At 36.0% G+C, this 27992-nt stretch overlaps 2 protein-coding genes across 3 annotated transcripts in view; both read right to left on the minus strand.

Moving 5' to 3' along the window:
• On the minus strand, positions 1-14528 carry LOC129370892 (ubiquitin-conjugating enzyme E2 E1-like). 2 transcript variants are annotated; one of them, XM_055047151.1, is made up of 6 exons: positions 14396-14528; positions 11708-11891; positions 8494-8544; positions 6305-6437; positions 960-1107; positions 1-294 (listed from the first exon to the last, which is right to left on the minus strand). In XM_055047151.1, the coding sequence occupies exons 2-6, from the start codon at positions 11860-11862 to the stop codon at positions 197-199; spliced, it is 585 nt and encodes a 194-aa protein (XP_054903126.1). In that variant the 5' UTR covers positions 11863-11891; positions 14396-14528; the 3' UTR covers positions 1-196. The 2 variants fall into 2 exon arrangements, with proteins under 2 accessions (XP_054903126.1, XP_054903127.1); XM_055047152.1 differs by lacking the exon at positions 14396-14528 and adding an exon at positions 14105-14206.
• A 3125-nt stretch (positions 14529-17653) lies between these two features.
• LOC129370891 (ubiquitin-conjugating enzyme E2 E2) overlaps positions 17654-27992 on the minus strand; it is a 37702-nt gene continuing 27363 nt past the window's right edge. The window contains exons 4-6 of the mRNA XM_055047150.1: positions 24433-24565; positions 20143-20290; positions 17654-18488 (exon numbers count right to left, since the gene is read on the minus strand). Of these exons, the coding sequence (XP_054903125.1) occupies positions 18391-18488; positions 20143-20290; positions 24433-24565 (379 nt within the window). The 3' untranslated portion in view covers positions 17654-18390. The remainder of the gene's footprint in view (positions 18489-20142; positions 20291-24432; positions 24566-27992) is intronic.

Raw genomic sequence — 27992 nt, forward strand, 5'->3', positions numbered from 1 at the left:
TGAGACGTTCCATTGTGTTCCTTTATTACCATGTTCACAACGATAACTTAACCAGGAAGCAAAAAAAATATAGCCGACAAAGTACTAAAAATATGAGATAAAAATAACCCCCGTCACAAACAACACAGATCACCCCCCACCCCAACCCTCCTCTTCCTCCTGCTCCTCCTCTTCCTCCCACTGGCGTCCGGTGGGTTTATGTGGCGTATCGTTTTGTCCACTGTTTGGCTGTTCGGTCATGTTCGGCTCTGTTGGTCGTGTACTGCGTGGCGATGCTTCCCACCAGTGGATCAGCTGGAAGGAAACAATTTAAATAAATTTAATTTGTTAAATTAAAACCTCTGAGGAGATACTCTCATTCAGAGTATCTCCTGAACTCTGGATGAGAGTTCAAGAGATACAGAACCTGTAACTTGCAAGTTTCAGTTTGCTTTTGTGTGAATTTGATCAGCATGCATTTCAATAACATCATTAACTGAGGAGTAAGCATGTTGCAATAAGCAATAAATCAAATAATTGCATGATAAATTAAAACAAGCACAATAATTTACATTTGCATGATTGATTGTTTTTCTCTTTTTTCCCTTTCTACCAAAAACTGGAGGACAAAGGTATTTTTCTGGAGGCAGAAACTTCAGTATTCAGTTTATTTGTCATTTCTATTTTGTTTATTTTGGATTTTTAAAATGTTTTCCAGCTCCAGAGTTAAACGTTTGACAGAAATGAAAGTTTGTTCATTGTTAAGAGATTATTATTATGGCATTACCTTTGGTCTCAAAACAATAATATCATCATTTATCATAATATCTCTTGGGACAATACAGCGTTCAACAAAAGTTCTTGAGATGCAGGAAAACGTTGAACCAAAGCAGCTGTGAGCTTAAAATCAGTTTATGCTAATTTAACAGCTTTCACCCAAGATAAAGTACAAATGAAAAAACAATTAATCAGTGACTTACCTGGGTTGCAGTCTGTGAGCAGGGAGCAGATGGACAGCAGCACCTTGGAGATGGTGAGGGCGGGGCTCCAGTTGTCCTTCAGGATGTCCAGACAGATCACGCCCTGACTGTTGATGTTGCAGTGATAGATCCTCGTGCGAAACGTTACCTGCAGGCAAAAAACCCCCAGAAAAATAAACACTTGTGAAGAAAATATTTTATGCTGCCTTGAACAGGTCAGGATATTTTATGGCCTGTACAAAACCAACACTTGTTGGCATGAAATCATCCTTCAATAATGAGTAAAACTAGAGGACCAGAAGTCCTGGAGTTTCACTGGTAACGGGGCAGAGCCTGCCGATTTGTGACGGTACTTTCTGAAGGATTTTGAAATGGATCAATTTCCAGACACCAGAAATGATTAACTCTCTTTCCAACAAACAGCTGGGTGTTTTTATTAAGCGTTTTGTTTTTAGAAGCAGCTGAGTCCCAAAAGGAAATAGAAAAATAAACATGTAAAATATGAATTATCCATAATGACACACCAGCTTGTTAAGGCAACATATCTGCATTAGAAATAATACAAAGTTAAATAAAATTGTGTACATCTCATTTTATTTGAGCAATATCACACAAAAATGATGATTTTTTTTTTTACACTTAAAGGCTATCGATGAGTCAATAAAAGGCAGAAATCTCCCAAAATTAAAGATTTTCCAGATAAATAAAATAACTGACTGGTACCAATACTAATACAATGTAAATGTAACTCATAATTGTTTTCAGGTCGCATCAGTTGGCATAAAAACTGATGGATCCTCATGTGAAGCGTCACCTGCAGACACAGCATTCAGTAAGAAGGAGGAAATCATTCACGTTTTTCCATCATTCAATCTAAAGCCAACACTTTTTATGTCTGTAAATTACATTTGAAATTCAGTCAGAGTAGAGAAACACTGGAAGGCCTTCACTGCGCTCTGGAAGGCCCTCTAGTGGCCACAGAGAGGAACTTCACATACAGTCATTCTAAAATAATAAATTAGGTTTTTACTCATCAGGACTGAACTCCACCATAAACGCAGATGATTCATCCACAGTAAATATAAATGAACTTGAGTCACACTTAATCATCTCACTTTAACTCTTTTCTTTATATCTACAGTCTTTTTTTAGGTGCTGCTGTTTATATTTATTCATTTATGAGGCTTCTGACATCCATATTTTGTACCATAAACATGCAAACATGAGCTGGTATAACAATAAAATTCCTTGAAATCCTTGACATAGAAAATACTAACATGTTTTAAATTTAGTCCTTTGAGAACTAAAAATATAGGGCATTACAAATAAAATATACTACTATTATTAACGAAGAACAGTAATTTACTGGATGATGCGACTGAGGTAGCAGGTTCATGAGTTTATGTTTCCACCCAGTCCTTAGAATGTGTCAATAAACTTTATTGTTCTTTTGCTTATACAACACATCCTTTTATTATGCCACACAAATGTTAAATAAATTAGCGTCAACTATGTTTTTCTTCTTCAAATCACTCTTTTATGACACTAACACAACTTTCTGTTGACATAGCAACATCAACGTGCCAAAAGGTGTTTCTTGCGGTATGAGAATCGATACTAAAACCACCAGAAGCACAAAACCAAACCAAACAAACAATCTGCCCAAAAAGTAAGAATATTTAGAAAAAAAACACACCAAACAACTTGTTTCTAGGAAGCTCAAACGGTTTATTTTGTAAAGATTAAATGTTTTTCCCCCATTTGGGAATTTAAGATGAATGTTTATTGGAGGTTGAGCATTAGTCAAAGAAGAGTTTCCAGGTTTGTTAAAAAATTATTTAGTCTAATTTCAAACAGTAAAGAACAAATTTCCTCCTACTTTACAAAAATTCTTGTTTTTTTTGTTAACAAAAAGTGTAGTTTAGTTTTGAATTTTTTTTTATTAAAATACAATGAAACAAAACAAAATCTGCCTTTCTTCACTCAAAAGTAGTTTTTAAAACTAAAAATGTAATTTCTCAAAAGGTTTCAGGTTTGCTGTTTGGAGTCGAATAAAAACTCAAAGATCCGATTACTGCTGTCAGATTCTTCCTGATACATATTTTTATTTAAATCCTTCTGGGTTTAAATAAAAGGGAAAAGCAGATGTCACTTAACTCTGTTAATGGGAAGTATTATAGCTCAAATTACTCTTTGAAGCGTAAATAAACCATGATTACCATTTGAATTGTTTTTAAACACAAAGCTGCAGGAAGTGAATCTTGTAAATAATAATCTGGCTCCACTGTGACATTCTGTAGTCCAGCTTAGGGCATCTTCATCTTGATTTAAATAAAAACAGAAATATGTTGAACGGATGTGAAGCTGCTTATTTGTGATGCAGAAGTGGAATGAAGTGAGCACTTTAAGTGCAGAAATAAGCTATGCAGGAAATGTGGTTTAGCTGTGAAAGTAACTGGGTTAAGAGGGCACCCACCAGTCTGATGGGGAAATATTTTAACACTGGGATTAATAAAGAACTGTAATCTGGGATTAAAGAGAAGGAACAACATAAAATAAGACGGAAGAGGAAAGTTTCTGACAACTACTGCTGACAGTTTGAGCAAGATGCCAACAACTAGATTACTAAGATCACTACAGGTGTTGTTTGTGAGCATACATTTAAAAAAAGACATCTTTTTTTTGTAGGGCTGAAATGAACAATCAAGTTATTGTGATTAAGTGCTTATTAAAATAATTAACTTTAATGTTATGTTGAAATAAAATGTTTATTTTCTGATTGAAAAAATTAACTGAATTATTTATTTGCATGTCTAATATTGCATAGAATAAGCTTAAATTGATAAATAAGAAATCTGCAGAATCTGATTTTTTTTAAATCAGAATAATAATTGTTTCTGCATTATTTATTTTTATTTTTCTCTGAAAGTAAAAGTGACTTGTGCGGCAAATGTTTAGTCTGAATAAAACTTTGTTTTGGTTTCTTTTGGTTTTCTGAAAAGTTCTAGTTTCAACCATAAATAATGTTTCCCTTTTAATCAAACATTAAATTGCATTTTGTTACAAAACTGTTTGAATATTGAGAGCTTTCAAGGACTTCATGCATAAATCAAGGACTTTCCAAACTTTGGACTTGAATTTCAAGAATTTTCAAGGATTTGAAGCACCTTTAAACTGGCAAAGCCTTGTGGTTGGCGCTGGGTCAGGCATTCATTCAGCGGCCCGTCGTGTTTTTGGGTTAAAAAATGTTTAAAGTTGACAGGAAATTTGAAAATATCACTTGATAATTATGTGTTACTGAAAGACTTAACACCAATTATACAGCCTTAAAAAAAGCAAACATTTTAAAATGACTTAAAAGTACAAGCAGTGCTAAGACACAAGTAAAGTCTGGTGGCCCGCCAAGCTTATAATACACTGCGAGAAACCCTGGAATGTTTTCTACCCCATTTTAGATGGACAGAAATGTGAAGTTTTTATTAAACTGAATTGATATTTCAGTTTTTTATCTCCATATTGTCTGACTGTAACTGGGGCTCGTACAGTAAGTGTTTTCTTTCTCGCGTGTCACGTTTTGGCTCAAAGCTTTATCAGATTAGACCCATTTTCTCCACCTCAGTGTTTGACAAACCTTTATCAGGAGCCATGAAAGGAGCTGCTGCTGAAGAGGGACAAGTCCAAAACAATCACCGACTGCCTTCAACTGGATTTCATGCTTTAGATGTAGAAGTTAATGAGTTTTAAATGCATTATTAAAAAGCTGCTGTGTCTGCTGGCATTGCACCAAAGAAAAATACATTACTTAGATGGAAAAGCTAGAGGAAGTTAATGGTTTAATGTAATTTATGCAAAGACATATCAGACGTACAACTGAAGTGATCAATGTTTTCTACATAAAAAAAACACCATAGGAATCTAAACAGAAGAAAAAGGCCCTGATTTTGAGATGAAACTTTCTTTCTGTTTGTAAAACGTTGCCTGATGATCAGATAGTGGAAACAGATCCTCAGATTAGCAAGTGGCTAATTAGACGACATAAAATTCAGAGCAACCGCGATGCATAGAAAACAACCTGTTTATATGCATGTTATTAATGTATGCATCGTTTATGCGCCAAGATCCTGATGATATTCATACTTTTGATGGGTTTGTCAGCAAGCTTTGTAGCTGCAGAGCTCAGGCGCGGCTAAAGATCAGGAGGTCATGAAGTGACTTTAAAATGTGACATTAAAATCTTCTGTAGAGTTGGGATGTCTGTTCTTTTCACGCAGTTTTAGCAATCCTTACACATGTTCTTATATAGTCTTGAAATTGTGTGTATTTAGGACATTTTTAAAGTGATTAAAAATGTATCGGCTTTACCAAAATGTGCTGGAGTTCCACCTGAGTTGCTATGTAACGGCGCAGCGCTTGAATATGAATTAACAATCATTTTTCATTTTTCTCTGATGCCTAAAAACATGAACTTACTGCCAAAAAACGGCTGGCTGTTTTTTAAATTTTCTGTTTTATGCTCTTGAGTTGTTGGTAGAAGAAGTTGAGACCTAAATAGGTTCCGTTTAAATTATTTAGATTAACCTGTAGACACCAGAACAAACAGGCTAATGCAAGGATTTAGTCATGTAATAGAAGCGGAGTAGACTATGACAATAGGCATCAAATTTCTTAAAATTTCAGTATTTAAATTTATAACATTTTCAATATTTTAAAAATAGGACCTATAAGAACTACAAATAAAAGTACACAGTTGAAGCGATAACTAGCTATTTTTTTGTAAACACATTGACAAAACTATATTTAAATGCTGAAGTAAGTATTTTCTGAATGTGTCATGTGATTTTAAGCACCGTTACTGCAAAAAAGTAAAGTTCGTAACAGTCCATTACAGTTTTAGCGACATGTTAAAATCCTCCTGTCCACAAAATGAATTGACATTCATGCTGCTAAAGTAATTTACAAACTACTATAGAGAATTTGGTTTTTTTGAGGCTGTGCAGACTGAACAGGGGAAAATAACAGCTACACAACAGGAATGGCAATAGAAAGTGAGTCATGCAGGAAGTGCCCTTTTCAAACAAACATAACCACACAGTTTCACCTTATCTGAGAACCGTCTGCAACAAATCTGCACAGGGGTGTTTAAAGATGCAATTCTGTCGACACTGTAGCTATTTTTGGATACCTCGATTCAAACTTTTCTTGCTTTTGAGTCAATTTGTTTTTTAAATAATCAGCTTATTAAAGAGGATTTCACTCTGGAGTTCTATTATTTGAAATGTTTTTGTCAGTTTTCATGCCTCTAACTGGACTGTCGTTCTGTCAGTGGCGGACGATTTTGTTTGTACCTTTGGGGGTTTGAATGGGTAGTCAGGTGTGAAGGCGATGTCCAGGAAGAAGACTCCTCCCTCGTACACGGAGCCCGGTGGTCCCAGAATGGTCGACCTCCACTCGTAGATGTTGTCTCCTTTTGGACCAGCACTGCAGTCATAGAGATGATCAGAACCAGTATTCAGATAATCAAATTGCACTTTGGTTTCCATCTCTTAACTCTGGTGTTTATCAGCTACATAAATAAAAGAACATACTCATTCTGTTCACATTAGGGCCGCAACTAACTATTATCTTTCTAAATCGATTAATCGGATAAAAACTGGAACATTCTGTGGATTTCTCATCTAAGCCTTTTTTATACAATTAAAATACATTTTAAACAAATAAATAAATTCCATTTCTAAATGACAAACACATTCTGTTGCCTTTAGTGCACACTTGATTATTTCTAGCAAAGATTGCAGCTGAAGTTAAAATAATATTTAACATCAACATGAGTATGAAGTAATTTACAGACACAAAATGTTTTCATCTTTTATGTAAAATGTGTATACTTTTGTAAAGTTTTGGTGTAGTGACTGCTTTGAGTATATTCTTTTAGCAAATGACCATTTAAAACAATTAAACATTTACTAAATTAGTTGTCAATTATTTAAATAATCCATTAATAGTGATTAATTATTTCAGCCCAGGTTTGAATTAGTAGAAAAAATTACATCTGAAGAAACAAAGAAATATGCAATGGAATAAGATTATTTCATAGATATTTTTTAGGCAATACAGAATTTGAACCAAATGAATTAAAAAGTGCCACTTGATGAATTCTAGGTAGAAAATATTTACAAAGAAAATTTCGTTCTGAAATACAAAAAGTAAAAAAAAAATTTATACAGTTTTGGCTTAATTACTGTTTTAAGGGTGTTGATCTTTATACTCCAGTTAACAATTGATTGCTAAATTAGTTGACAACTATTTCAATAATCAATTCATAATGATTAATTTGATTTTCCATTTCAGCGCCAATACATAGTTTATAGGAAATGTGACCTTAAATGTCGAATTTGATCTGACACCGTTTTGAAAATAAGGTGAATAATTCATAAAAAAAAATAAACAAGGAGACAAAAATATAAAAATATGTGAATCCAACATTTAAAATCTGTTGAAAGCAATAAATTCATAGTAATGTTGTATTTTTCCTGCTACTATAAATGTCACCTTTCATTTAATATTTCCAATCAGTAATTAGAGTTAAGAAATAATTGACTTTTTCCACTGTATGTGTCCTTTAAATAAAATGGAATATGGATGTTGGTATCCCATCTGAGCTTTAATCATGGCTGCTGAAGTTCAAAATAAGTCCTGTGTTCTGGGTTTAGTGATCCTTAATAATCTGTACTGATCTTTTCCTCTTCAAAGCTAGTTTTGATCACAGCGATGGGGGAGAGAAGGAGGGATCATTACAATCAAACATATTGATTTCCTCGTTTTTGATCATGTTGACATTGACCTCTGGCTGTTTTCTAATTAACAATGTCTGGAAATTTCAACACGCAACTCTTTCAAATACACAGCTGAAGCCAGAGCTCAAGTACAGTCATTTTATTTGGATTAAGATTATTTAGGTGAAGATAATGCCAAATTGATATTAAGATCATGTATTTTAGAGGATTGCTTATATTTAATATGACTTTATTCATCATTATGACATTTTTTCACACTAACAATGAATTAATTTGATGTTCATTGTCTCAGATGCACTAAATAAAGAACAAAAAAGAAGATACTTTGAGAAAACTTTCAATCATTCACAAATGAAGTTTAAAGCAAATAATTACAATTTTAAAATTGATGGATTCAAATTTTTTAAATCAATTTTTAGTATTTTTCCCTCACATTTAGACAGTTTAATTTAAATTGTTTATTTGAAAATCTATTGGTAGAAATAAATGTAACTTGAAATTGGCACAAGGTGGATAAATGCAAACATGAAGACGTCAAAGTTTTACAACCAAAACTTTACACTTAATGAACCTTTAATGATTTCAGTGACTTTATATTTGAAATTTTCCTGCAGTTCTGTCACATTTCAATCAGTTTAGAAATTTAAGTAGATGGATGTGTGAGGATGAGTCACAAATAATTCAGACTCATTTGGTAAGTATTAGTAAACAACTGAAAACAAAAAGAAAAAGAAACGTACCTGCAGTTTGGTGGAGGGTCCAGTGTAATGTCAGCCAGCTCTTTCTGAATCCTGCACACAGAAGACATAACAATAACTTCAGATTTACTACAAACGCTGCTCTGCAAACTTTGCATTTTTTTTTTTTGCACCAATTCAGTCATTACAAAGAAACAAACATAAACCTACTATCACTGTATTTTTGCACTGAATTATCAACTATCTTTGTTTGGTTACATCCTCAGCACAGATTGCCTTGTGAAACCAGTAGCTGGTTTCTAAACATGAGGAAGAAATCACTGTCCTCTTGCATCAGGAATTGTCTCCGGTGAAAAGTGTTCAGTCATTATCCGTTTACATCAAAATGGCTTCACATGCAGGAAGCTGCAGCTAAAAACGCCGCAGCTGAAAGAAAACGTTCTGGTTCATCAATAACTTCAAGAGGAAAAGTCCAGCAAGACGAAGACATAAAGATGTTCAAAAGAAACCAGTAGAATCTTGATCGAAATTAATAGTTTATGTAGAGGCGATTGCTTGTCAAACCAAACATCTAATAAAAAGTTCCATCAGCCACTAAAAGGCATTGGGGTCAAGATTCTTCACGCAGGCAAAAGAAGTTTAATGTCCAAGCTTGTTGGCTGTCTTGGTTGCTTTTATTTTCCTTTTCAGCAAGCAATTACAACTTTCAAATTTTCCTTTGTTCTCCTATCTACTTCTCTTGCACTGGTAAAAACCATAGGCCCCAAACCCAAATGCCTGCTGAACCTTTACCAGGCCCCTACATTTATAGAAAGTGGACTCACCCACCTTACTTCCTGTCTGACTGAGAAAGAAAACAACAAAAATAAAGAACTAAAATAATAAAACAAAACATAAATAAAATCAGCAATTATTGACCTGCAAATAAACCATGAAAAATAATACAAAAAATAGAAATGTAAGAATAAACTGACAAAATTCAAATGGATAAAGACATAAAGAAGAAATAGCTACAACAGTTTATTGGACTAAAATTAGTTCCAACGGACGATTAACTAATAACGTCCGCTTAGACCTTTTCTAAAAGTTGTAGTTTTGCCGCCGTCCAGCAGAGGGCGCTGCTGCTCATCCTGAACCGGAGCCGTTATAGAGAAACAAATATGGCGGCGGAGCCAGGACGGTAAAGAGCAGTCCAGAGAGTTCTGTGTGGGATTCAAAATGCACTTTATGCGGTTCTGTTAAAAAAAACAAAAAACACTCAGACTCCAACGTGTCATGCAAAACCTACAGACCAGCTACGAAGGAAAGGATACAAGCGGAGGGAACAGAAAACAAAACATCCGCCATTAACGGCTGATTTTGATGGCGATATGTTTTAACGGTAATGCTGTCGTCACCTTCCTAAAACGACAGCGGTAACGTCATTCTTTGCCAAATGCGTTTCTTTTTTTTGTGGCAAAATCACTTTATGAAAAAAAAAACAATAAACTATTTTTAGAAAGGTGACGATATTTTTGTTCTTTTCAGTGTTTTATGTCCATTCAGCAACCTGATAGTTTTCTGTTTTGCTATAGTTTTTAAATGTCCAAGTTTAATAATGTGAAAAAACCACAACTTTCTTATTATTCAGTCAGTATGTAATACAGCCAGTCACTATAAAATTAGTCACGTGATAAACTGAAAAGAGCTCAAATTCCATTTGCATGGTTTGTTGTTTTTTATGTCGGGCTGCCTGACAGAAAATGTTGAAATTTAATTATTTTTTATTAAGTATTTAATGGGAATAACGGTCCACCCTTAAGAGAAAACAGATTTTTAGGAAAATAGTCTATCAGTAGGATCAGTCGACTTTAGATAAACTCGTTAATCAATAAGCTGCAACAATAATTGAAGCACAACTTTAGTGTGAACAGAAGGTCACCAATCAAATCAACTTCAGGATATACTGAAGTTCTGGGGCCAGAACAAAGATTGGCGACATTTTTTATTTATTTATTTATTTTTTTGCGATTTTCCTCCTGAACATCTGCAATCCTGATTCAATCCATGTGTGGTGTTGCTTTTCCACAGAGAAATCCGATTTCCTCCCGGTTCTGCTCTTCAGACATCACCAAGAATAAAGCCAGAAATCGGATATGGATCCAGAAACAACCTGGTGATGATTTCTCATGAATCTAAAACTGAAAATAAGCTGTCTGACAATCAGAACGTAAAAAAATGGGAAAAATGTGCAAATTTTAGCACCAAAGAGAACTTGTGTTCGGTTCTCAGAAGGATGAAGAAGAAACTAAAGCCAACAAACGGATCAACTCCAAGATGACAAGAACAGAAGTTGTTGGAAGATAGAGTAAAGAGAAATATATTTGTATATATATATATATCTAAAAACACACACACACTTCATGGTAGAGAAAAAAACAAAACAAAAGCCACAAAATACAACTGTGTTAACCATACACTGAACACTTCAATAGTCAGAACCAAAACAGTAAAATGCTCTCTGTGCAAAAAGAAACAAAAACCACAATGGAGAAAATAAGTGGTGATCGGTTTTACGTTTTCTATCTGAAAAGGAAACTTCTCCGTTTCCTTTAAAAACACCACAGATCTCACATTGCAAAAACATCAAATATTACAAAGTATTTTTGTCTAGTTTCTTGGTAATATTTTAGTACACTTAAAATAAGACAAACTTAGCTCACAAGTAACTTTTTAGCAAGATATAGGAGCTTCTTTAGAGTCCATAATTCCTTAAATGAATAAAACTACTGGTTTCACTGGTAGATTATTTCACTTGTAACATGAGAAAATGTCTTTTCACAAGTGAAACAATCTGAAAGAAGTACTTTTTCACCAATTTTAATTATTTATTTAAAACAACTTTTATCCTGCTGGAAAGTGACTTGCAAGTTAGCACACTTAAAATAAGACAAAACTAAGATTTCCACTAGAAACTAAATCAGAAATACTTGCTAAGATTTTGTGTTTTCGCAGTGTATGACTGACATACCTTTACTGAAGCTGCTATTTATGCAAATATTAATCTACATCATATTTTCCAAATAGATGACAAATGCAGGGTGAAAGTGCAATAAAACTCTCACTCTTTTCTAATTTACTCAGGATAAATCAAATTTTACAACTTTTCTTGGCGTCTGCAACATTAACGTCTCAGATTTATACCCAACATGACTGAGTTGGACTAGAAATATCCTTCAGAATGAGCGACTTTACAACGCTGTCGTGTCATTTGAACCTTTTGGCGCTGGTGGAAAGCAGCTTGGAGGTCTTGCTCATGCTGGCTTTGCTCTCCCGTTTCTTCTTGCCCTGGGCGTCCCGATGTCTGCTTTGGCTGGAGGAAGGCGGAGATGAGGAAGAGCTGGTGCTGGCTCGGGAATCCTCATCCGACATTCCGGTTTGGATTGGAGAAGAGGCGCAACCTGAGAATATAAAAAAAAAAAAAGACAGGAAGTAAGCCAGGGTAAACGTTTGTTGTAGTTCATTTCTACCAGAAAATCTCAATCTTTCCACTAATATATGTCCTTCCATCACTTTAACGTGAAATGAAAGTTTATAACACCTGGAAAATATTAGCCAATAACAGGGTTTGGAGCACTTTTCAAGGCAAGTTTTCAAACTTTTCCAGCGTCACACTTTGGAGATAAAAACAATACAAATATAATTAAAAACTGTTTCAATTCATGATTATACAATGTCATTTATTACTGTATTTAGTCATGTATTTGGATTGTATTACAAAGGCAAAAAGTGACCTGAAATATAGCTAAATTTTATGTTTTTAAATGTCTCACACATACCCTACTACTGTTTTGAGAACGAAACACTAATTTAACAAAAGAAATCCCTCAATTTCAATAAAGCTGTTGAATATAAAAAATAAGAAAAACCTTTTATTTCAGTAGCACAGATCAACAAGTCATTGAGCCATTAGGAACAATAAATATTCATTACATTGAAACAATCAAACACATTTTAAGGTAAATTATGTTCCTGCTCAAACAAAACAAGGAAAGTTACGAAAAAAGATGCTCTTGCATTTAATGAATGCAAATAATTTTTTTATATTTAAACTGATACTAAATAATGAAAGTTTAGTCTGATTTAACTTCAGACAGTGAGAGAAAAAATGTGATGAAAATATCTGGTTCCAACTATAAACATTTTCCAAAATTTGGCTAGATTTCCACTTTTTCACAAAAATGTTCAATTTGAAAATCAAGCAATTTCAATGACTTTCCACTTTCCAAACCCAATTTCCAAGGATTTCAAGCACCAGTACCAACCCTGCAACAACTGTTGCATGCCAAACAGTTTTTTACCATGTAAATATGACACAAAGTGACGATACACACTGTGCAGTCGAATCCACTTTGACGTTAAAAATGACTAAAAGGACAATAATCTGTGTCTGTAAGCGACACAGTATTATAGTAAACGTCTGAAACGCATTAAGGCCTAACAGCCTTTTGTCAATCAAACACCAGATCTGCAGACACAGAAAGAAAAGCTGCTGCTGCTTCACCTTCCACCTCAACGGACAGCTAAAAGTAGCTTCCTTTAACAATTACCTTTCTAAATAGATGTAAGTATCAGTCCCGATGCCATTTTTGTTTTACCTTTCTTATACCTGAATGTTCTGTTTGGATTGAAAGACTCTTACATTTAATTATTTTCCAAAAGTGTTTTACTCTACTCAATATTTTTAATTATTTGACTAAATGTGATACTTTATCTCTCATTGGACTGTGAGAAGAATTGAAAACTTAATTAAAAAAAAAGACGCCACTGGTTGCACTTCAATGTCATAAATTAATGACTTTGACCCAAAATGTGTGGAGGTTTTTGGTGACAAGTGGGAGAAAATATTCAATAAGCTATTTTAATGACAATGCCATCATTAGAGCAAAGTTTGTCTAACTTCCAGAATACTTTAATGCTTTTTGTAACATGCAAATCACTTTTTACTACTTTTTGCCCTGACAATGCAACATTTTCAGCCACTTAGTGTTGATTTTTATTCTTTTCATAGAAAGTGCCCCCAAAATACTTTTATAACCAAATTCCATATATCTTTACCTTCATCTTACTTTACGAAACTCACTGATAAATCACAACCTGTTCTGTTTTTAAGTGAATTTGGATAACATTTGTTGATTTCAGCTCCATTTAACAAAAAGGGCTACAGGTGTTTGCCTGCATTAATTTGAATTCAGTGCAACTAATGATGCAATGCGCTGACAAGTATGCAGATTTCACACCTTTCTTCAAAACTTCTTGAGTGCGTGGTTTCTCTCTCTCCCTTTCTCTCGCGAGATTTGTTAACAAAATTAGCCTCTGCGGTTTTTTAAACGTTAGGTAACGTCCTCCGTTACGGTTGACGAAGTAGCCGAAGAGCTAGCTTCAAGATTTATTAAAGTAACCCGTTACACAACTGAATCCTCGGCGTATATCATCGGGATTTAGTTGGTGATAAGTGTAGATAACTGCCGGTGTAGCCTCACTTTCTTCATTAGCGGTTATTAATGCTAACACCCCCTTCAAGAAAGCAGCTTACTCTACTCAAACTGCTAGCAAAGACTTAAAAAACTGCACTTCTGAGATGACATGTATATAATATAAACAGTAACTTTACCTCACTTTGTCGCCAAGTTCATAAAAATATAAACTAATTCGTAAAATATTTAAAACCAAACAATATTCATTCCAGGAAATATACGGGACCGGTTCCACTCTCCAGCACGTAGCCGTAGCCCTCCCCCCGTGCGGCAGGCTCGTTTTGTTTGTCTCATTTCTCGGTTGTTTGCGCAGCTGACCGTGACACCAACCGAAAACAAAAACAGCGAGCAGATCGCCCGAAGAAACCGACACGGAATGTCTGGATGTACGCGCCAAACACGGCGTCGGCGTAGCGAACAAAACTTACCCAGTCTTATTGTGTCTGGACCTCCGCCACAGTCGAGGCTGGCTGCTGCCTGTCGCCCTCTGCGGAACGGAAGTAGCCTCCCGCGGCTGCAGCAGGCAGTGCTGCACCGGTCCGACCGCGGGATCGGCCCAGCCTACCGCACTGGTACAAAGTTCACGTTGAGCACCGCTCATTTAACTCAATTAATCCTCCTCGGGGTCCTTAACACGTTGACCCCAGGACGCAAGGTCAGCATTTTAGAAGGCAAGTTTAATATGAATCAATGTCATATTAATCTGGAAGCATTACAAATTATTTATCAAAAATGGGCATTACATGTGACTGGTTCATCCAAGTGGCTCCCAGGGGTCACTGGAGATGGAGGATCTCCGGTAGCAGTCAGTGTTGAAGCGAATCTGAAGAGAGTATAGAAGACTTTGACAGTCTTCTATACTGAATGACACCATTGGTTGAATGAAACCTCCTTTTCAACTCCTCTGGGATTTGGGGTCGTAGTTCATTTATAATTTGAACTTTCCAAATGCTAATCAGTTGCCCCCGTAGTAAAAAAAATACACGCCATAGTAATACATCATGACTACTGTCCAAAAGTAAGACAGTACAAGTAAGTACTGTCTCCAAATTTTAGATTTATGACATACTGTTTCACTTTTTTCCACTTCTGTATGCTTTTTGCTATGTCAAATATAAACATGTATTTACCCAAATCATGTAATAAATTGTGTTAAAGTTTCTATAATGCCTTACATTGGCACAACTATCAGACTTGTCAGCCTTTAGTGAGTAATTTAGATTGACTGTAGCTATTAGTTTCACTCAATCTGGGTCAATTTACCATTTATAATCTCATTTAATTCCTTTCCCTCCCAATTTACCTCCACTCTGAAAAGAGGTCATGTTGTACTCTTCTTGTAATCAAACTGTGAACATAAATAGTCATAAAATGGCCAAATCCCAAAATTTTCGAGGACTTTATTATTACACCATATTTTGGTTTTTATTCCAGTTTAACTGAAATATAAGAGATTGGTTGGCCCTCAAACCAAAATAACAAGGCTTCCTCCTGTTGGTGTAAATTAATCTTTGGAATCAGGTCTGGACAAAATGACTTAAAAACATATCTTGTTACAAATGTTTCATATCAGTCGATATCAATAATTATTGATTAGTTTTTGGTTTAAATATCTGAAATACTTCTAAACTGGTGGTGTGACTTTTCCTTTTTTATCCACAGTTTCCACTCCCAGCTGTTATTTTTTAAATTTTTAATTAGTTATGAGGCCTAGTGGTGAAACCTTAAACTGTTGCTGCGCCAGTTACTCAGCAGGCCGTTGCTAGGTAACCAAAGAGTGAGTGAGCTAGTAGATTCCACCAATTTGCTGCAGTTCAGTGAATATTCTACACATGGAATATTAATTGTACTGTGTTGATCACAATATATATCACTGTTAATGATTTATTGTCCAGGAATCACACAGCAGGATCTGAGTGGATTATAGAAAATTATTTTAAACCAGTTAGAAAACACGGTGGCGGTAAAAATCCCGAGTCAAACGGCTCCATTTTGTTTCAGAAAATGTTTCTCTTTGCCAGTAGAGAAAGGGTTTACTTGAGAATCCTTACTGGATTTTGTAACATTCATAACAATGGGAAGGTCTGAGGATCTCAATGGAGTCAGTGGTTTGTAACTTACGCAAATTAGTAGTAATTTCTTAACACTATATTCTAATGACGTCAATTCAAACACGTTAACATACATGAAATAGACATGAAAGCTGGAGAAAATTTAAGCTTGAAAGCCTGAAAAGCCACCAGTTCAAATGTGTAATTTTCACCCTGGTTCACACAAATATTTGTAAACTTCTTGCAACTTTGTAGAAAAGAAAATATAAACCTAATTTCACTTTTTAAAATGTCACCTTCAATAAAATATGGTAGTCTATATAACAGAAACTGGAAGGCTTAAAAAATAACAATTATCCCAAAAAATCTTCAGTTATGACTATCTTTTTCTCCTCAGCCACAATAATAATAATAAATATGTACACAGAAGGACTGACCACATGTCAGCAAACTGATCTGAAAATTACTCATGTGGTTTAATTATAAGGTCATGTGATGGAAAAACAGCAAAGCGCGTCTCATCATCCTGAAAGTGTGGTTTTAGTTTCATGTGATGAATCAGCAGATAGAAACAGTTTAATCTGATTTGCATCAGATTAAACAGCATAATATTTAAATCTGTTGGAGGAATCATATTTTAAAATAATTTTTGTAACTTTTCTTTCAACTGATTTCTGCTTTTTGTATGAAGAAACGATTGGGCCAAAACTGACATAATTATAAATAAATGAATAAATAAATATAAGCTCAATAAATAAGCATATGATTAATTGGTCTGTTTTGTAATAATTACCCTATTTATTAATTAATTTATTCAGTTGAAGGTTCAACAGAGTGTTAGGACCACACTAAGAAAATAATTGATAAAAACCCAGAGAATAAAATCAAAATATGACTTTCTGGTATTTTGTGACTATTATCAAAATGTTACTTCATTCGCATTATTAGAACTTTATTTTTGTACTATTTAGACTTTTTTCATGCAATATTTCTCTTTTATTTATCCTTATTATGGCCAATATTTTCTGTCATCACAGAAAAATAGTATTTCTACTGTTTCATATTTTTTTTTAGTAACTAGTTAGATTTATTTGAGCAACTTTTTGGAAAAGAATAGTCTTTAATTTTATTATGAAGTATCGCTACTCCAGAGTAAATTTTCCACTCTAAATACGTCAAAATGTTGTTTTTAAATAAATTGTTTATTTTTATCTTGAAAATATTAAAATTTCCAATTTTGGTCCCTCTGATGACGCAATCTTTAAATATTAAATGATGTTTTGATCAGTTACTCAGAACATTAGTCGCCTTTTTACCAAATACTTTTTAACTCTTCAGTAATTTCTTGGACGGCTGCATTTTACTTCTGAGTTGTGCTGATCTTAGTCGAGAATCATTTTCCACCCTCTTATCTCCAGTCCTGTAAATCCTCATAACAGTAAAGACTTTCCCGATATGGATCGCTGCCAAAACACAAAGATCCATTTTATTCCCGAGTCTTTTATGGAGATCCATTCACGAGTTCCCGAGACGATCAGACAGATAAGACCCCGTCTCCCGACGTCGGTCGTTAAGATAATAACCATCCGTGTGTGTTTGTGTGTAAATGTTTAAACACATAAAAAAAAACTCAGATTTTTTCTCACGAGCCAACCACGGAGTGTTTTATTGGGTGCTTCAGATATACAAGTGCACGACAAACCACTCTGCACATGGCAGAGGTGGCGGGTAGCCAGTAAATATACAAGTCCTGCCTCTTTCACAGGCAGACCCAAACTTTTAGTGGTCTGCCTCAAAAGCCTTTGAAAAAATACATACAGTACAAACAAAATCAGAAGAGGTTAAAAGCAAGAAGAATCGACTGGGGCTAAACTTCTTCCATGCAGTTAACTTCACTGATGACAATTATGAAAAAAAAACTTCCAAAAACGAGCAAAGAAATAAAAAATTAAAAGCATACTCTGCAGTTTTGTTCCAGGTGCCACTAAGAAAAATGAGAATACATACTGTATAGTCAGAGGACAATGCAAGTGATAATATTGTTTTTTCTCCAATACAATACTTCCAACGTTCAGATATTGGAAAATAAAAATCCCAATCTACTCTTTGTATAAAAAAGAAGCTTTCAAGTCAACAAGGAACAAAGAACATTTTTTTTTGTTTAAAGTTTTCTTGTTTTTTGCACAGAAAAGGTAGATAAAATGGGGAGGAAGAGCAAGAGGGCGGTAACAGGAGGGCAGGTTCACCGTTGCACTTAGTGAGTGTGCTTTGACGTACGAAGGATGAGAGGTAGAGAGAGGTTCAGAGATGAGGAGGGAGGACGGGGCGCCGCAGGTGCTGCAGCAGCAGCAGCAGCAGCAGCGGCAGCAGCTCTATGTAGCGTATCTCTTCGTCCATTGTTTAGCTATTCTGTCATGCTCTGTTCTGTTGGTCAGGTACTGTGTGGCGATGCTTCCCACCAGGGGGTCAGCTGAAAGGAGACAGAAAACCACCAAATCAACTCGTTTCTATTAACCAGTGCAGCAAAAATAAAGAAAACCTGAACTGTTTAGAGCTGCTTTTGAAACGATATAAACAAAACACTGATAAACATATTTGATGTATGATGTTGATTTTGATGATGTTTAATGTTTGCTGGTTTCACAATTGGTGATACAAATAAACATGTTGGATTGATGGAAGTACTTTGGTTTTAACTCGTTCTATTTAATGTAACAAAAGGGACCCAGAGGTTGGAACAAACTTGGTTTGACTGAAGCAATGTGTTCCCATTTAACCTCAGCATGTTTCTCCCTGCCTGATAAGAATCTGCATCGGTTTCACAGAGTAATCGACGCCGCCGCAGCTGCAAATGAATAGAAATCATGACTGTAATGGGTTCGGACACCGCGACCCGACTTCATTAAGATGTAAATACAGCTTGGAGAAAAACATCCACCTGCATTCAGGCGCCTCTGCTAACCAAAACAAGAGCAACAGAAACACAGAGCTGCAGCTGCTGCAGTGAGGAAATGGACCAAAACAGATTCGGCAGAAACAAATCAGAGAAAAATCAAAATGATCATTATTTGGTTCATGTTTAGGAAGTTTCAAACCAGGCGACATCAAATCAAAATTCGCCTGGAAATTGATTCAGCAAAGACATCCTCCAGGAGCAGTACAGAAGTTATGAAAGAATGAGTTCACGAAACAAATAAAATGAGATTAAAGCCAGCACTTTTTTATGACCCGGGCTTTGAAATTAAATCTTTTAGAAAACCACAACATTTTGCTTCAAGAAGAGGGTTTTGTAGGTTTTACGTCAAGTTCACCTGTACAGCAACAACAAGGTTCAAAGTGTTTCAGATGATCAGAAAACTTGAGCATTACTGAAGCGGAATAAATAGAAGGGATGAAAAGTTGTATTAATCAATTTTCCATTTATCAAAGGCAACTCTAAACATGCTGGTTTTCAGCTTTGATTTAAATTAACTCAGTCTTCCAGCAGTTATACAGTTTTCTGGACGTTGGTTCCAGATTACAGAAGCATAAAAACTGAAGAGTGTTGCTTTTTGAGTTGCTGTGTTCTGCAGCATTTCCCATCGATTCCTGTTATATTTGCAGCAGTTTCAGAATAAAACCCTTAACACAGTGAATACTGTGGGAAAAGAACAAAAGCTACGTTCACACACAGCAGGTCTTGATGGTTAATTCAGTTTTCTTTGAGTGTTTGTTCATACTGATAATTAAACCTCAGCGTAAAGACACTTTTGTGTGAGCGGTTTACGACCGGATGTGCAGAAGAACAAAGATGTCACAAAGCAGCACACTGTTTACACAAGTAATAACGAATGGAGGCTTTATGAAGGGGCTGAACTAGAAAACCATAGAGACTGCTGTGAGAAAGTTGGATATGGGTCATATTTGGGCCAAAAAAGCAGATTTGGTTTGCATTTGCCTGCTGAGTTAATGTAGCCTAAGTCCAAGCCAAACAGAGAAATCAATAAAACAGCTATTTTTACCCCATTGGACAAGATAATATCCGTTTTTATTCCACAGAGTTCTGCTGAAGGTTTGCATTCGTCACAAGTTTGTTTTGTGAAAGTGAATTAACTTCAACTTTAGCGTGCAGAGGGTGGCGTTACCTGGGTTGCAGTCTGTGAGCAGGGAGCAGATGGACAGCAGCACCTTGGAGATGGTGAGGGCGGGGCTCCAGTTGTCCTTCAGGATGTCCAGACAGATCACGCCCTGACTGTTGATGTTGCAGTGATAGATCCTAGTGCGAAACGTTACCTGCAGCAAAAACCCCCCAGAAAAATAAACACTTGTGAAGGAAATATTTTATGCTGCCTTGAACAGGTCAGGATATTTTATGGTCTGTACAAAACCAACACTTGTTGGCATGAAATCATCCTTCAATAATGAGTAAAACTAGAGGACCAGAAGTCCTGGAGTTTCACTGGTAACGGGGCAGAGCCTGCCGATTTGTGACGGTACTTTCTGAAGGATTTTGAAATGGATCAATTTCCAGACACCAGAAATGATTAACTCTCTTTCCAACAAACAGCTGGGTGTTTTTATTAAGCGTTTTGTTTTTAGAAGCAGCTGAGACCCAAAAGGAAATAGAAAAATAAACATGTAAAATATGAATTATCCATAATGACACACCAGCTTGTTAAGGCAACATATCTGCATTAGAAATAATACAAAGTTAAATAAATGAGACTGTGTATATCCCATTTTATTGTCAAAAAATGTTGATGAATTGCACTCAAAAACTAACAGTAAATAAATGGCAGAAATCACCTAAAATTACAGATTTTCCAGGTAAATAAAAACCTGATTTGCAAAAGGTGCATAAAACCAGCACCAAATAAATGATTATATAATAATAATGTCATAAATTTTAAGCAATGCATTACAAAATAAATGTTCAGATTACATCTTTAACTAAATGACAGTTGGCAGCTTAACTTAATAAAACAAAGAATACATTTAAAACTTTTTATTCCTCGGATTTAATAGTTTTCATGACAATTTTGTTGTACTTTCCTTTGTTTTGTATTTATTGTTTGAACTGATTGTTTTTATTGACAAATTAGTAAATTATATTAATTTTTTTCATATAATCTTTGTTTTTAGGAGGATAAATTACGTCATACGGACGGAAAATGACCTTCTGGCTAATTCTGGTACATTTGGATACATTTTTATGTGCATTGTCCCTGTCAAATAAATTAATAAAATAATTTTAAATTTTTCTTTACATTATAGATAATCTGTGAAGTCATATTATTTTTGCTCGACATTTTCCGTCAGGAATTAAGGAATTAAATTTAGCAATGAAATGTAAAACTTAGAAAAACACAACAGGCCTGAAATGCTAAGCAACATTTTGCGACATGTTCTTGGTAGTTTGTCAGGTGAAGGGTTTTGTTTTCATTGGCAGCAGTAATAAGTGAGACAACTGGGACGGCTTAAAGCTCTTCTCAGCTTCTTCACATTACCGCTGACTTTCCAGCATCAGTGCTGATTGAGAGCTCCGCTGAGGGCCGTTTGCACCATTCGTCAATGCAGCTGACAAATTTACAGGTCTTTAAACGACTGTGTTTTATCTGGACTTAAATCTTTAAAAGGGATGATGCAAAATTCACATTTTGTGTGGTTTTATGGTTTAATCCGGATCGCTACTGCTTTTTAAAAACAGACAAAAAGCAACAATTAAAAAAAAACACAGTTGTTTTTTTGGCAATACGTTTATGCATTTTTTGAAATCTGGAAAATGAGCTTTTGCAAAAACCTTCCAAAGGCACAGCGCTGTTACCTTTTGGTCAGCTGATTTTTTGGCTGCGATAGCTGGTGGAAAAGACAAGTGTTTTATTGCTGAACTACTTGTTGCATCCTCTTTGGTTTACAGAAAATGTACATTTTGCACTTTTTTGTTCTTCCTTTTCGATCCTTATTGCTTCTGAAAACAGACCAAGCACTTTAAAAGCACTCAAATAAGTTCAAGACACTAAAAAGCATCAACTTATTGCCAAAAAAGATCCGTTTCAAAAACCTGCCAAATTTAAAGTCACAAATCAGCAGGCACTCCTCCGTTACCAAGCAGCTCCAGCAGAGCTCAGCCTGTTGCCTGGCAACCCCAGCTGAACTCGCTGCGTTCTTGTCAGTTGTGCATGAAGCTCTACTTCTGCTTTTCAAAGATGTACAGTTACATACTTGAGCATCTCTTCTTAACCATTTTCACCTGTGAGTGTGAACGTGGAGTTGGGGGCGTGGCCAGCAGCAGATTATTTGGATTTAAAGTGACGATCAGCTCTAAAGAAGCTCATTTTGAAATGAGCCTGAGCAGAATAAAAACTGAAATTTCATTATCTAAGAATGATTTAGTGTAATAAATGCAATGAGCATGTTCTGAATAGACTTGTTCTGTTCAAGGAAGCATAATGGGTCACCTTTAAATTCTGTATATCATAGAATTACTAAATCTGTTGCGTTTAAAAACCTGACCACCAGAGGGCAGCGTGTTCTAAAAAGCATGACTCCTCAACAATATGCACTCTGTTTAGAAAAACTGGACTCCAGCACCCAAGTGTCAATTAGTTCTTCCACTTGTAAACAGTCTCCTGTGACGGCGCGGCCTCCAGCGGTGAATCATAAGGATAACACACTCCTTCCTGAGAGCTCAACCAGCTAATCACCTCCCACAGAAATCAGGATCCGACCTCCTGACCCTGAGGTAGGCCCAGCATCCCCCAAGAAAAGAACTCTAGATTCCTCGTTTTAAAACCAAGCTTCCCGTCAGAACACATTCATTTCTGCAATGAAGGTGTGTTTGGCTGCACCACACCAAACGCTTTGTGTGTGTGTGTGTGTGTGTGTGTGTTTTTGAAGGGGGGTTTGGCTGCAGATCACAGTGTGCTGGATGGGGTAAGAGGTATTGAAGAGGGCGGAAACACTCGATCCCTCTGGCCACAGAAAGCTGGGTCGGAGCCTGTGGATTTGTTTGAATCTTCTGTCAAACACAGAGCTGCTGGTTACACAGCACAAAGACAGAAAAGGAGGTGTGTGTGTGTGTGTGTGTGTGTGTGTGTGTGTGTGTGTGTGTGTGTGTGTGTGTGTGTGTGTGTGTGTGTGTGTGTGTGTGTGTGTGTATGGGGAAAGCCTCCCGACAGGTTTTTTTGTTTTTCTTTTTGGCACATTGAAAATATCTACGAGACTTTCCCCGACAGCAAATGTGTTCAGAAGCGTACGAAGAATAAACGGAGTTTGATTTGCTAATAGAAACAGATCTGTGTCAAAAAGCTACAAACATAAACCGAACAGATTCACACGTTCCTCGTTAACTATAACCAGAGGTTGTTAACTCTTCCCTCAGTAAAATTCAAGCACTTTTTAAGCATTTTCAAGGGAAATTTTCAAACTTTTCCAGCACCATTTGGGAGATAGAAAGATCTCGCTGCTGGAGGACAAAAATCTGCGGACTGATAATGACTAGCATTTATTTTAACTGTTAAATTATAAATATAACTCGCTAAATATGAAATGTATGCCTGATATTTAAAGGAAAAAGTCACTCAATGCTTTGGGTCTAATTGTCAACTCTATGACAATTAGATAACAAGGTCAGAAATAAGTTTTAATTAAGAAAAATAGAAGTGAGGGAGGGGGAAGTAGTTTAGTTATGCTAGCTTGACTTTGACAACCTTAATTTGGATGTACTGTGGAATTTGCTGGTTTTCAGTTCAGTTACAAGGCAGCAACTTAACAACAGTTTTGACAGATCATCAGTAGAGCAGGTATTTAAATTAGCAAACCAACCACCGCCGTGTTAGGTTTGCTAATAGCAGCGGTAGCTAATCTACCACTGCAATCACTTCATAATAGCAAAACATTACAAAATAAACTAACTTAGCTGTTTTAGCATGTCTTGTCACTTTAAATTCAAATAAGCTGCTGCTTGCCGCGTGAAAATGGTTGCAGACAGATGCGCAAATATATAACCACACATCTTTGAAAAGCAGAAGTGGGGACTCCTGCATAACCAATAAGAATGCAACAATAATTGCCCATCAGTTAACAGCAATTTTTACAAGTGAGTGTTAATGTGGAGTTGGGAGCCGGATGCAGATTATTTAGATTTAAAGTGACAAGATGCCTTAAAACAGCTCATTCTTGAATTGAACGGGCTAAAATCTCATTAAGGAAGAATGATTTTGTGCAAAAATGTAATGAACATGCTTTGTAGAGCCCCAACCAGTTCAAGGAAGTCAACTTCACCGAGTCACAGACTTTGCAGCAATGTATGTGGTGACAGTAGAAAGGAAAACAAGAAGAACAAAACTCATCTGTTTGATTGACTGGAGATCATAAAACAAGTTTAAGTTGTTAAATGTAATTAAAAACAGAAGGACGTGTCGGTGTCCTCTGACCTTGGGGGGTTTGAATGGGTAGTCAGGTGTGAAGGCGATGTCCAGGAAGAAGACTCCTCCCTCGTACACCGAGCCCGGAGGGCCCAAGATGGTCGACCTCCACTCATAGATGTTGTCTCCTTTGGGGCCAGCGCTGTGAAATTGAAACAAGACATTAGTTAATATTAATGAGAAAAGAGAACCAGAGGTTTGTGTGGACAAAATGTAAGATTTGTAGAAAGATGAAACCAGGAACAGGGTTTGTTCCTGGTTTTTCCCACAATAAAATTCAAGCAGCAGAACCACACTTTCAAGATCAAAACAATACCACTAAAGTTAGACTCAACTCACTATTATATCAATTATTGCGGTTATTGATAATGTCTTGTGGCTGTTTTCTACAGTAGGTCTAATAACAACTAAGATAAAAACAATAAGTAGTTAAAAAGCTGCCTGGCTACTAAATTATGACACAGAATATTAACGCTTTGTAAAGCTGAAGGCCACATCTGCTACATATGATGAGAAATTAATGTCCTCTTCCCCCATCCTGTAGTTTGTGGTGAGACCTTGATCTGGTGTAAAGCCAGAAAAAAACCAAGACAATAAACAATCCCTCCGACGTCGGGTAACTACAACGGCTGGTGTTCATGTCGGAGCGTCGCCTGTGGCCAGATGTGCGGACACACTGGGCTGCTTTCAGCCAAGGTTCCCGCTTCACTGCAACCAATAGTGATATTTCATGAATGAGACCATCTGGCAACACATCGCCCTCTGTGATCAGGAATTAAGACGTCTCCTTGTTTAGATTGGTTACAATTTAATCTACTTTACAAAAACAACACTTTAAATATATCATCTAGATCCATCCTGAAACATAAGCAGCAGATTTTTAAAAGTACTAGATCCACTGGCAGATTATTTCACTTGTAACAAACATTTCTCGTAATATAAGTGAATTAATACTTTTTCCATCAATATTAAGAAATTATTGACTTAAAACAAGCTCCTATGTCTTGCTGAAAAGTTACTTGCAAATTAGTTTTGTTATATTTCAGAGTACAAAGATATTTGCACTAAAGACGAGACAAAAATACCTGATAATTTTGTTTGTTGCCAAGAATTATCGACTTTTTTCATGTCTTAAAGCTTGAGGTGATTCTGCAAACTTAGTTTTCCAAGCAAAACTTTACACTTATTTTTATTTAATAAACATTAACAGTTGGACATTTAAGTGTTGCATAAAAAGCTTAGCATTTCCTTTCTACTATGCATGTGTGAACATAAGCCTGAGGAAAGACGTCTGAGCCAAGAACACAGCGAGAACACACAGAGTTTAGAAAGTTTATTTGGGTAACGAGATCTTTACATCACAGATTTAATTTGTTTTGGCAGAACAAAACTCTGTTTGAACAGTCGCCAAATAAACTCCATAATTGCATGTTTTGTTTTTCCTCCAAACATGCGCTGCCGTATGTCATCCAGACAGAGAGAAACATCTGAGCGCAGCGACGGAAACGAACCTCCGAATGAAAGGATTTGCGGGCGCATGTTGACATCTGATAGCCAGCAGTTTGAGCCTGTCATAACATCATAAAGTAGGAGCAAACCGCTTCATGAGCTACTCCTAGTGTTCTTGTTCCTACATGATTCTGCTGGTTTTAGCAGAGGGAGGCCATAGTTTCCTCCCCAGCAACCGAAGATGTTTGGATACTTTTGGGTTGATTCAGATTAAAGACGTTGTGGATCTGGGTCGATTAAACCAAATTTTGGTTTTTGAAGATCTAATTTTTTAGAAAGTCTGGATTATACATTTACCAATGATTGGTGTCAGGATGCCTGGAGCGGCCATATTGACTTGGACTTTGAATCCAGGTCAACTTTACGACACAATTTTACAGCCAGCCTACAATTTATTTTAATTACCAAAATAAAGTCATAATATTACCAGAATAAAGTCGCAATAATACAAGAAATAAAGTCCTATAACAATAAAGTTGAACTAATACTAGAATAAACTCATAATATTACCACAGTCCAGTTGTAATATTAGGAGAATAAAACATAAAAAACTAAATTAAAACGAGGAATGTTGAAGTTAAACATTCAGTTGTGATAGTTTTATGGGGTTTATAAAACTATCACAGAAGGAATGATTGAAAGAAAAGCCACTTTGTGAAAATATTTTCTCTCATTTAGTCTTTTTTTTATAAAAGAAAGCAAGAAAAAAAATTCAAATAACTTATATCTTGTAAAAAAGCAAAAATAATAATTTTAAGCCATATTGTCCAGCCCTGGATCTGGATTTTTGTACTTCCATTTGGTTTTCCAGCTGTATGTGCTGTACAATGGCTGCCGCGGGGGAAAAAAAGTGTTGTTGATTTACTATTCAGAAACCAGCTGCTGTATTATTGTTGGTTGTGCAGGAGGCTCCACTTCTGCTTTTCAAGGATGCAAGGTTGTATAATTTTGGATCTTTTTGAGCGTAGTCAGCAGCAGTTTACTTGAATTTAAAGAAACAAAACGCTCTCTCAAAACAGGCAGAACTGAGCAGACAACAACGTCATTATCAAAATAAATGTAGCAAACATGTTTTGAATAGGCCAATAGATCATTCCTAACCTGTTCAAGGAGCCATGACAATAAATCTACCCGTTATTCTGATATCTGATGACTCCACGTTTCAGACACGGAAACTGAACTTTCTCGGATGTATTCAGTCCAACTGGTTCTGGTTTTTATTCATTTCCAGCGTATTTTACCCATCTGAGATACACATGAAAGCAGCTGTTATTGTCCGTTTTCACACATGGATGCTGGACAATAGAGAGAGGATGAGGTTCGGGTGTTATCAGGAGTTGCTATTTCACGCATGCAGCTCGCAGCAGGAGGCTGTTCCTGTCGGCCGTATCTGCTGGGTTTAGACAAACGATGGCGAAGGAGGCTGAGCATGACTCCGCGTCTTTCTCTCTGATTTACCTCAACCTCACCAAACATTTCACAGACTTCACGTTCAGGACGCCGCAAAACTTAATGACCAAACACATCTGATTCTGAGCTTTTATTTTTATACTTTAAGTTACAAGGACAAACTCCAACATATTTTTATTCTGGTTTTAGAAGAGGTATTCAACATTTTCGAAGTATTTCATCATGTTGCAGCTTCTTCTAGAACTGTCCCGTATTTATCCAACAATCAGTCCATCAACTGACCAGGTTTTCTGTCATAACAGAATACATTGATATTCTTTTGTTTGAAACATGACAGTTTAGAAAGGTTTAAGGGATGGGAATACCTTAAATGCACCAACAAATGCACTTGAAATGTCTCTAAGAAGCTTCTCGTCTTTCTGAAGTTCCGTTTTCAGGACGTCATCACAACATGGCTCCTTTATTAATCCTTTAAAAACAGTTTTTACCAGTGTTACCTGAAAAGTAGCTCCTATAAAGAGCTTAACTGATGCTCAGTTCCACCAGGTATTTGCTAATTGCAGATGGCTAGTCTGAAGGAGCAGGGGAGGGCCGCTTGGAAGCTGCAGCTCAGAAGGGGAGTTTTGTCTTGAAGGTGGAGCTAAGTCCCA

This window comes from Poeciliopsis prolifica, unplaced genomic scaffold (genome assembly GCF_027474105.1).
Source record: "Poeciliopsis prolifica strain line A6 unplaced genomic scaffold, Auburn_PproV2 SCAFFOLD025, whole genome shotgun sequence".
Classification (NCBI taxonomy): Eukaryota; Metazoa; Chordata; class Actinopteri; order Cyprinodontiformes; family Poeciliidae; genus Poeciliopsis; species Poeciliopsis prolifica.

Excerpts from the sequence above, each read along its gene's own strand:
- LOC129370892 (XM_055047151.1), bottom strand. The coding sequence starts at position 11,862 with ATGTCGGATGAGGATTCCCGAGCCAGCACCAGCTCTTCCTCATCTCCG. Across the intron at positions 8,545-11,707 it reads CTTTCCACCAGCGCCAAAAG|GATTCAGAAAGAGCTGGCTG; the intron begins GTTCAAATGACA and ends TTCTGTGTGCAG. Across the intron at positions 6,438-8,493 it reads GACCCTCCACCAAACTGCAG|TGCTGGTCCAAAAGGAGACA; the intron begins GTACGTTTCTTT and ends CTATGACTGCAG.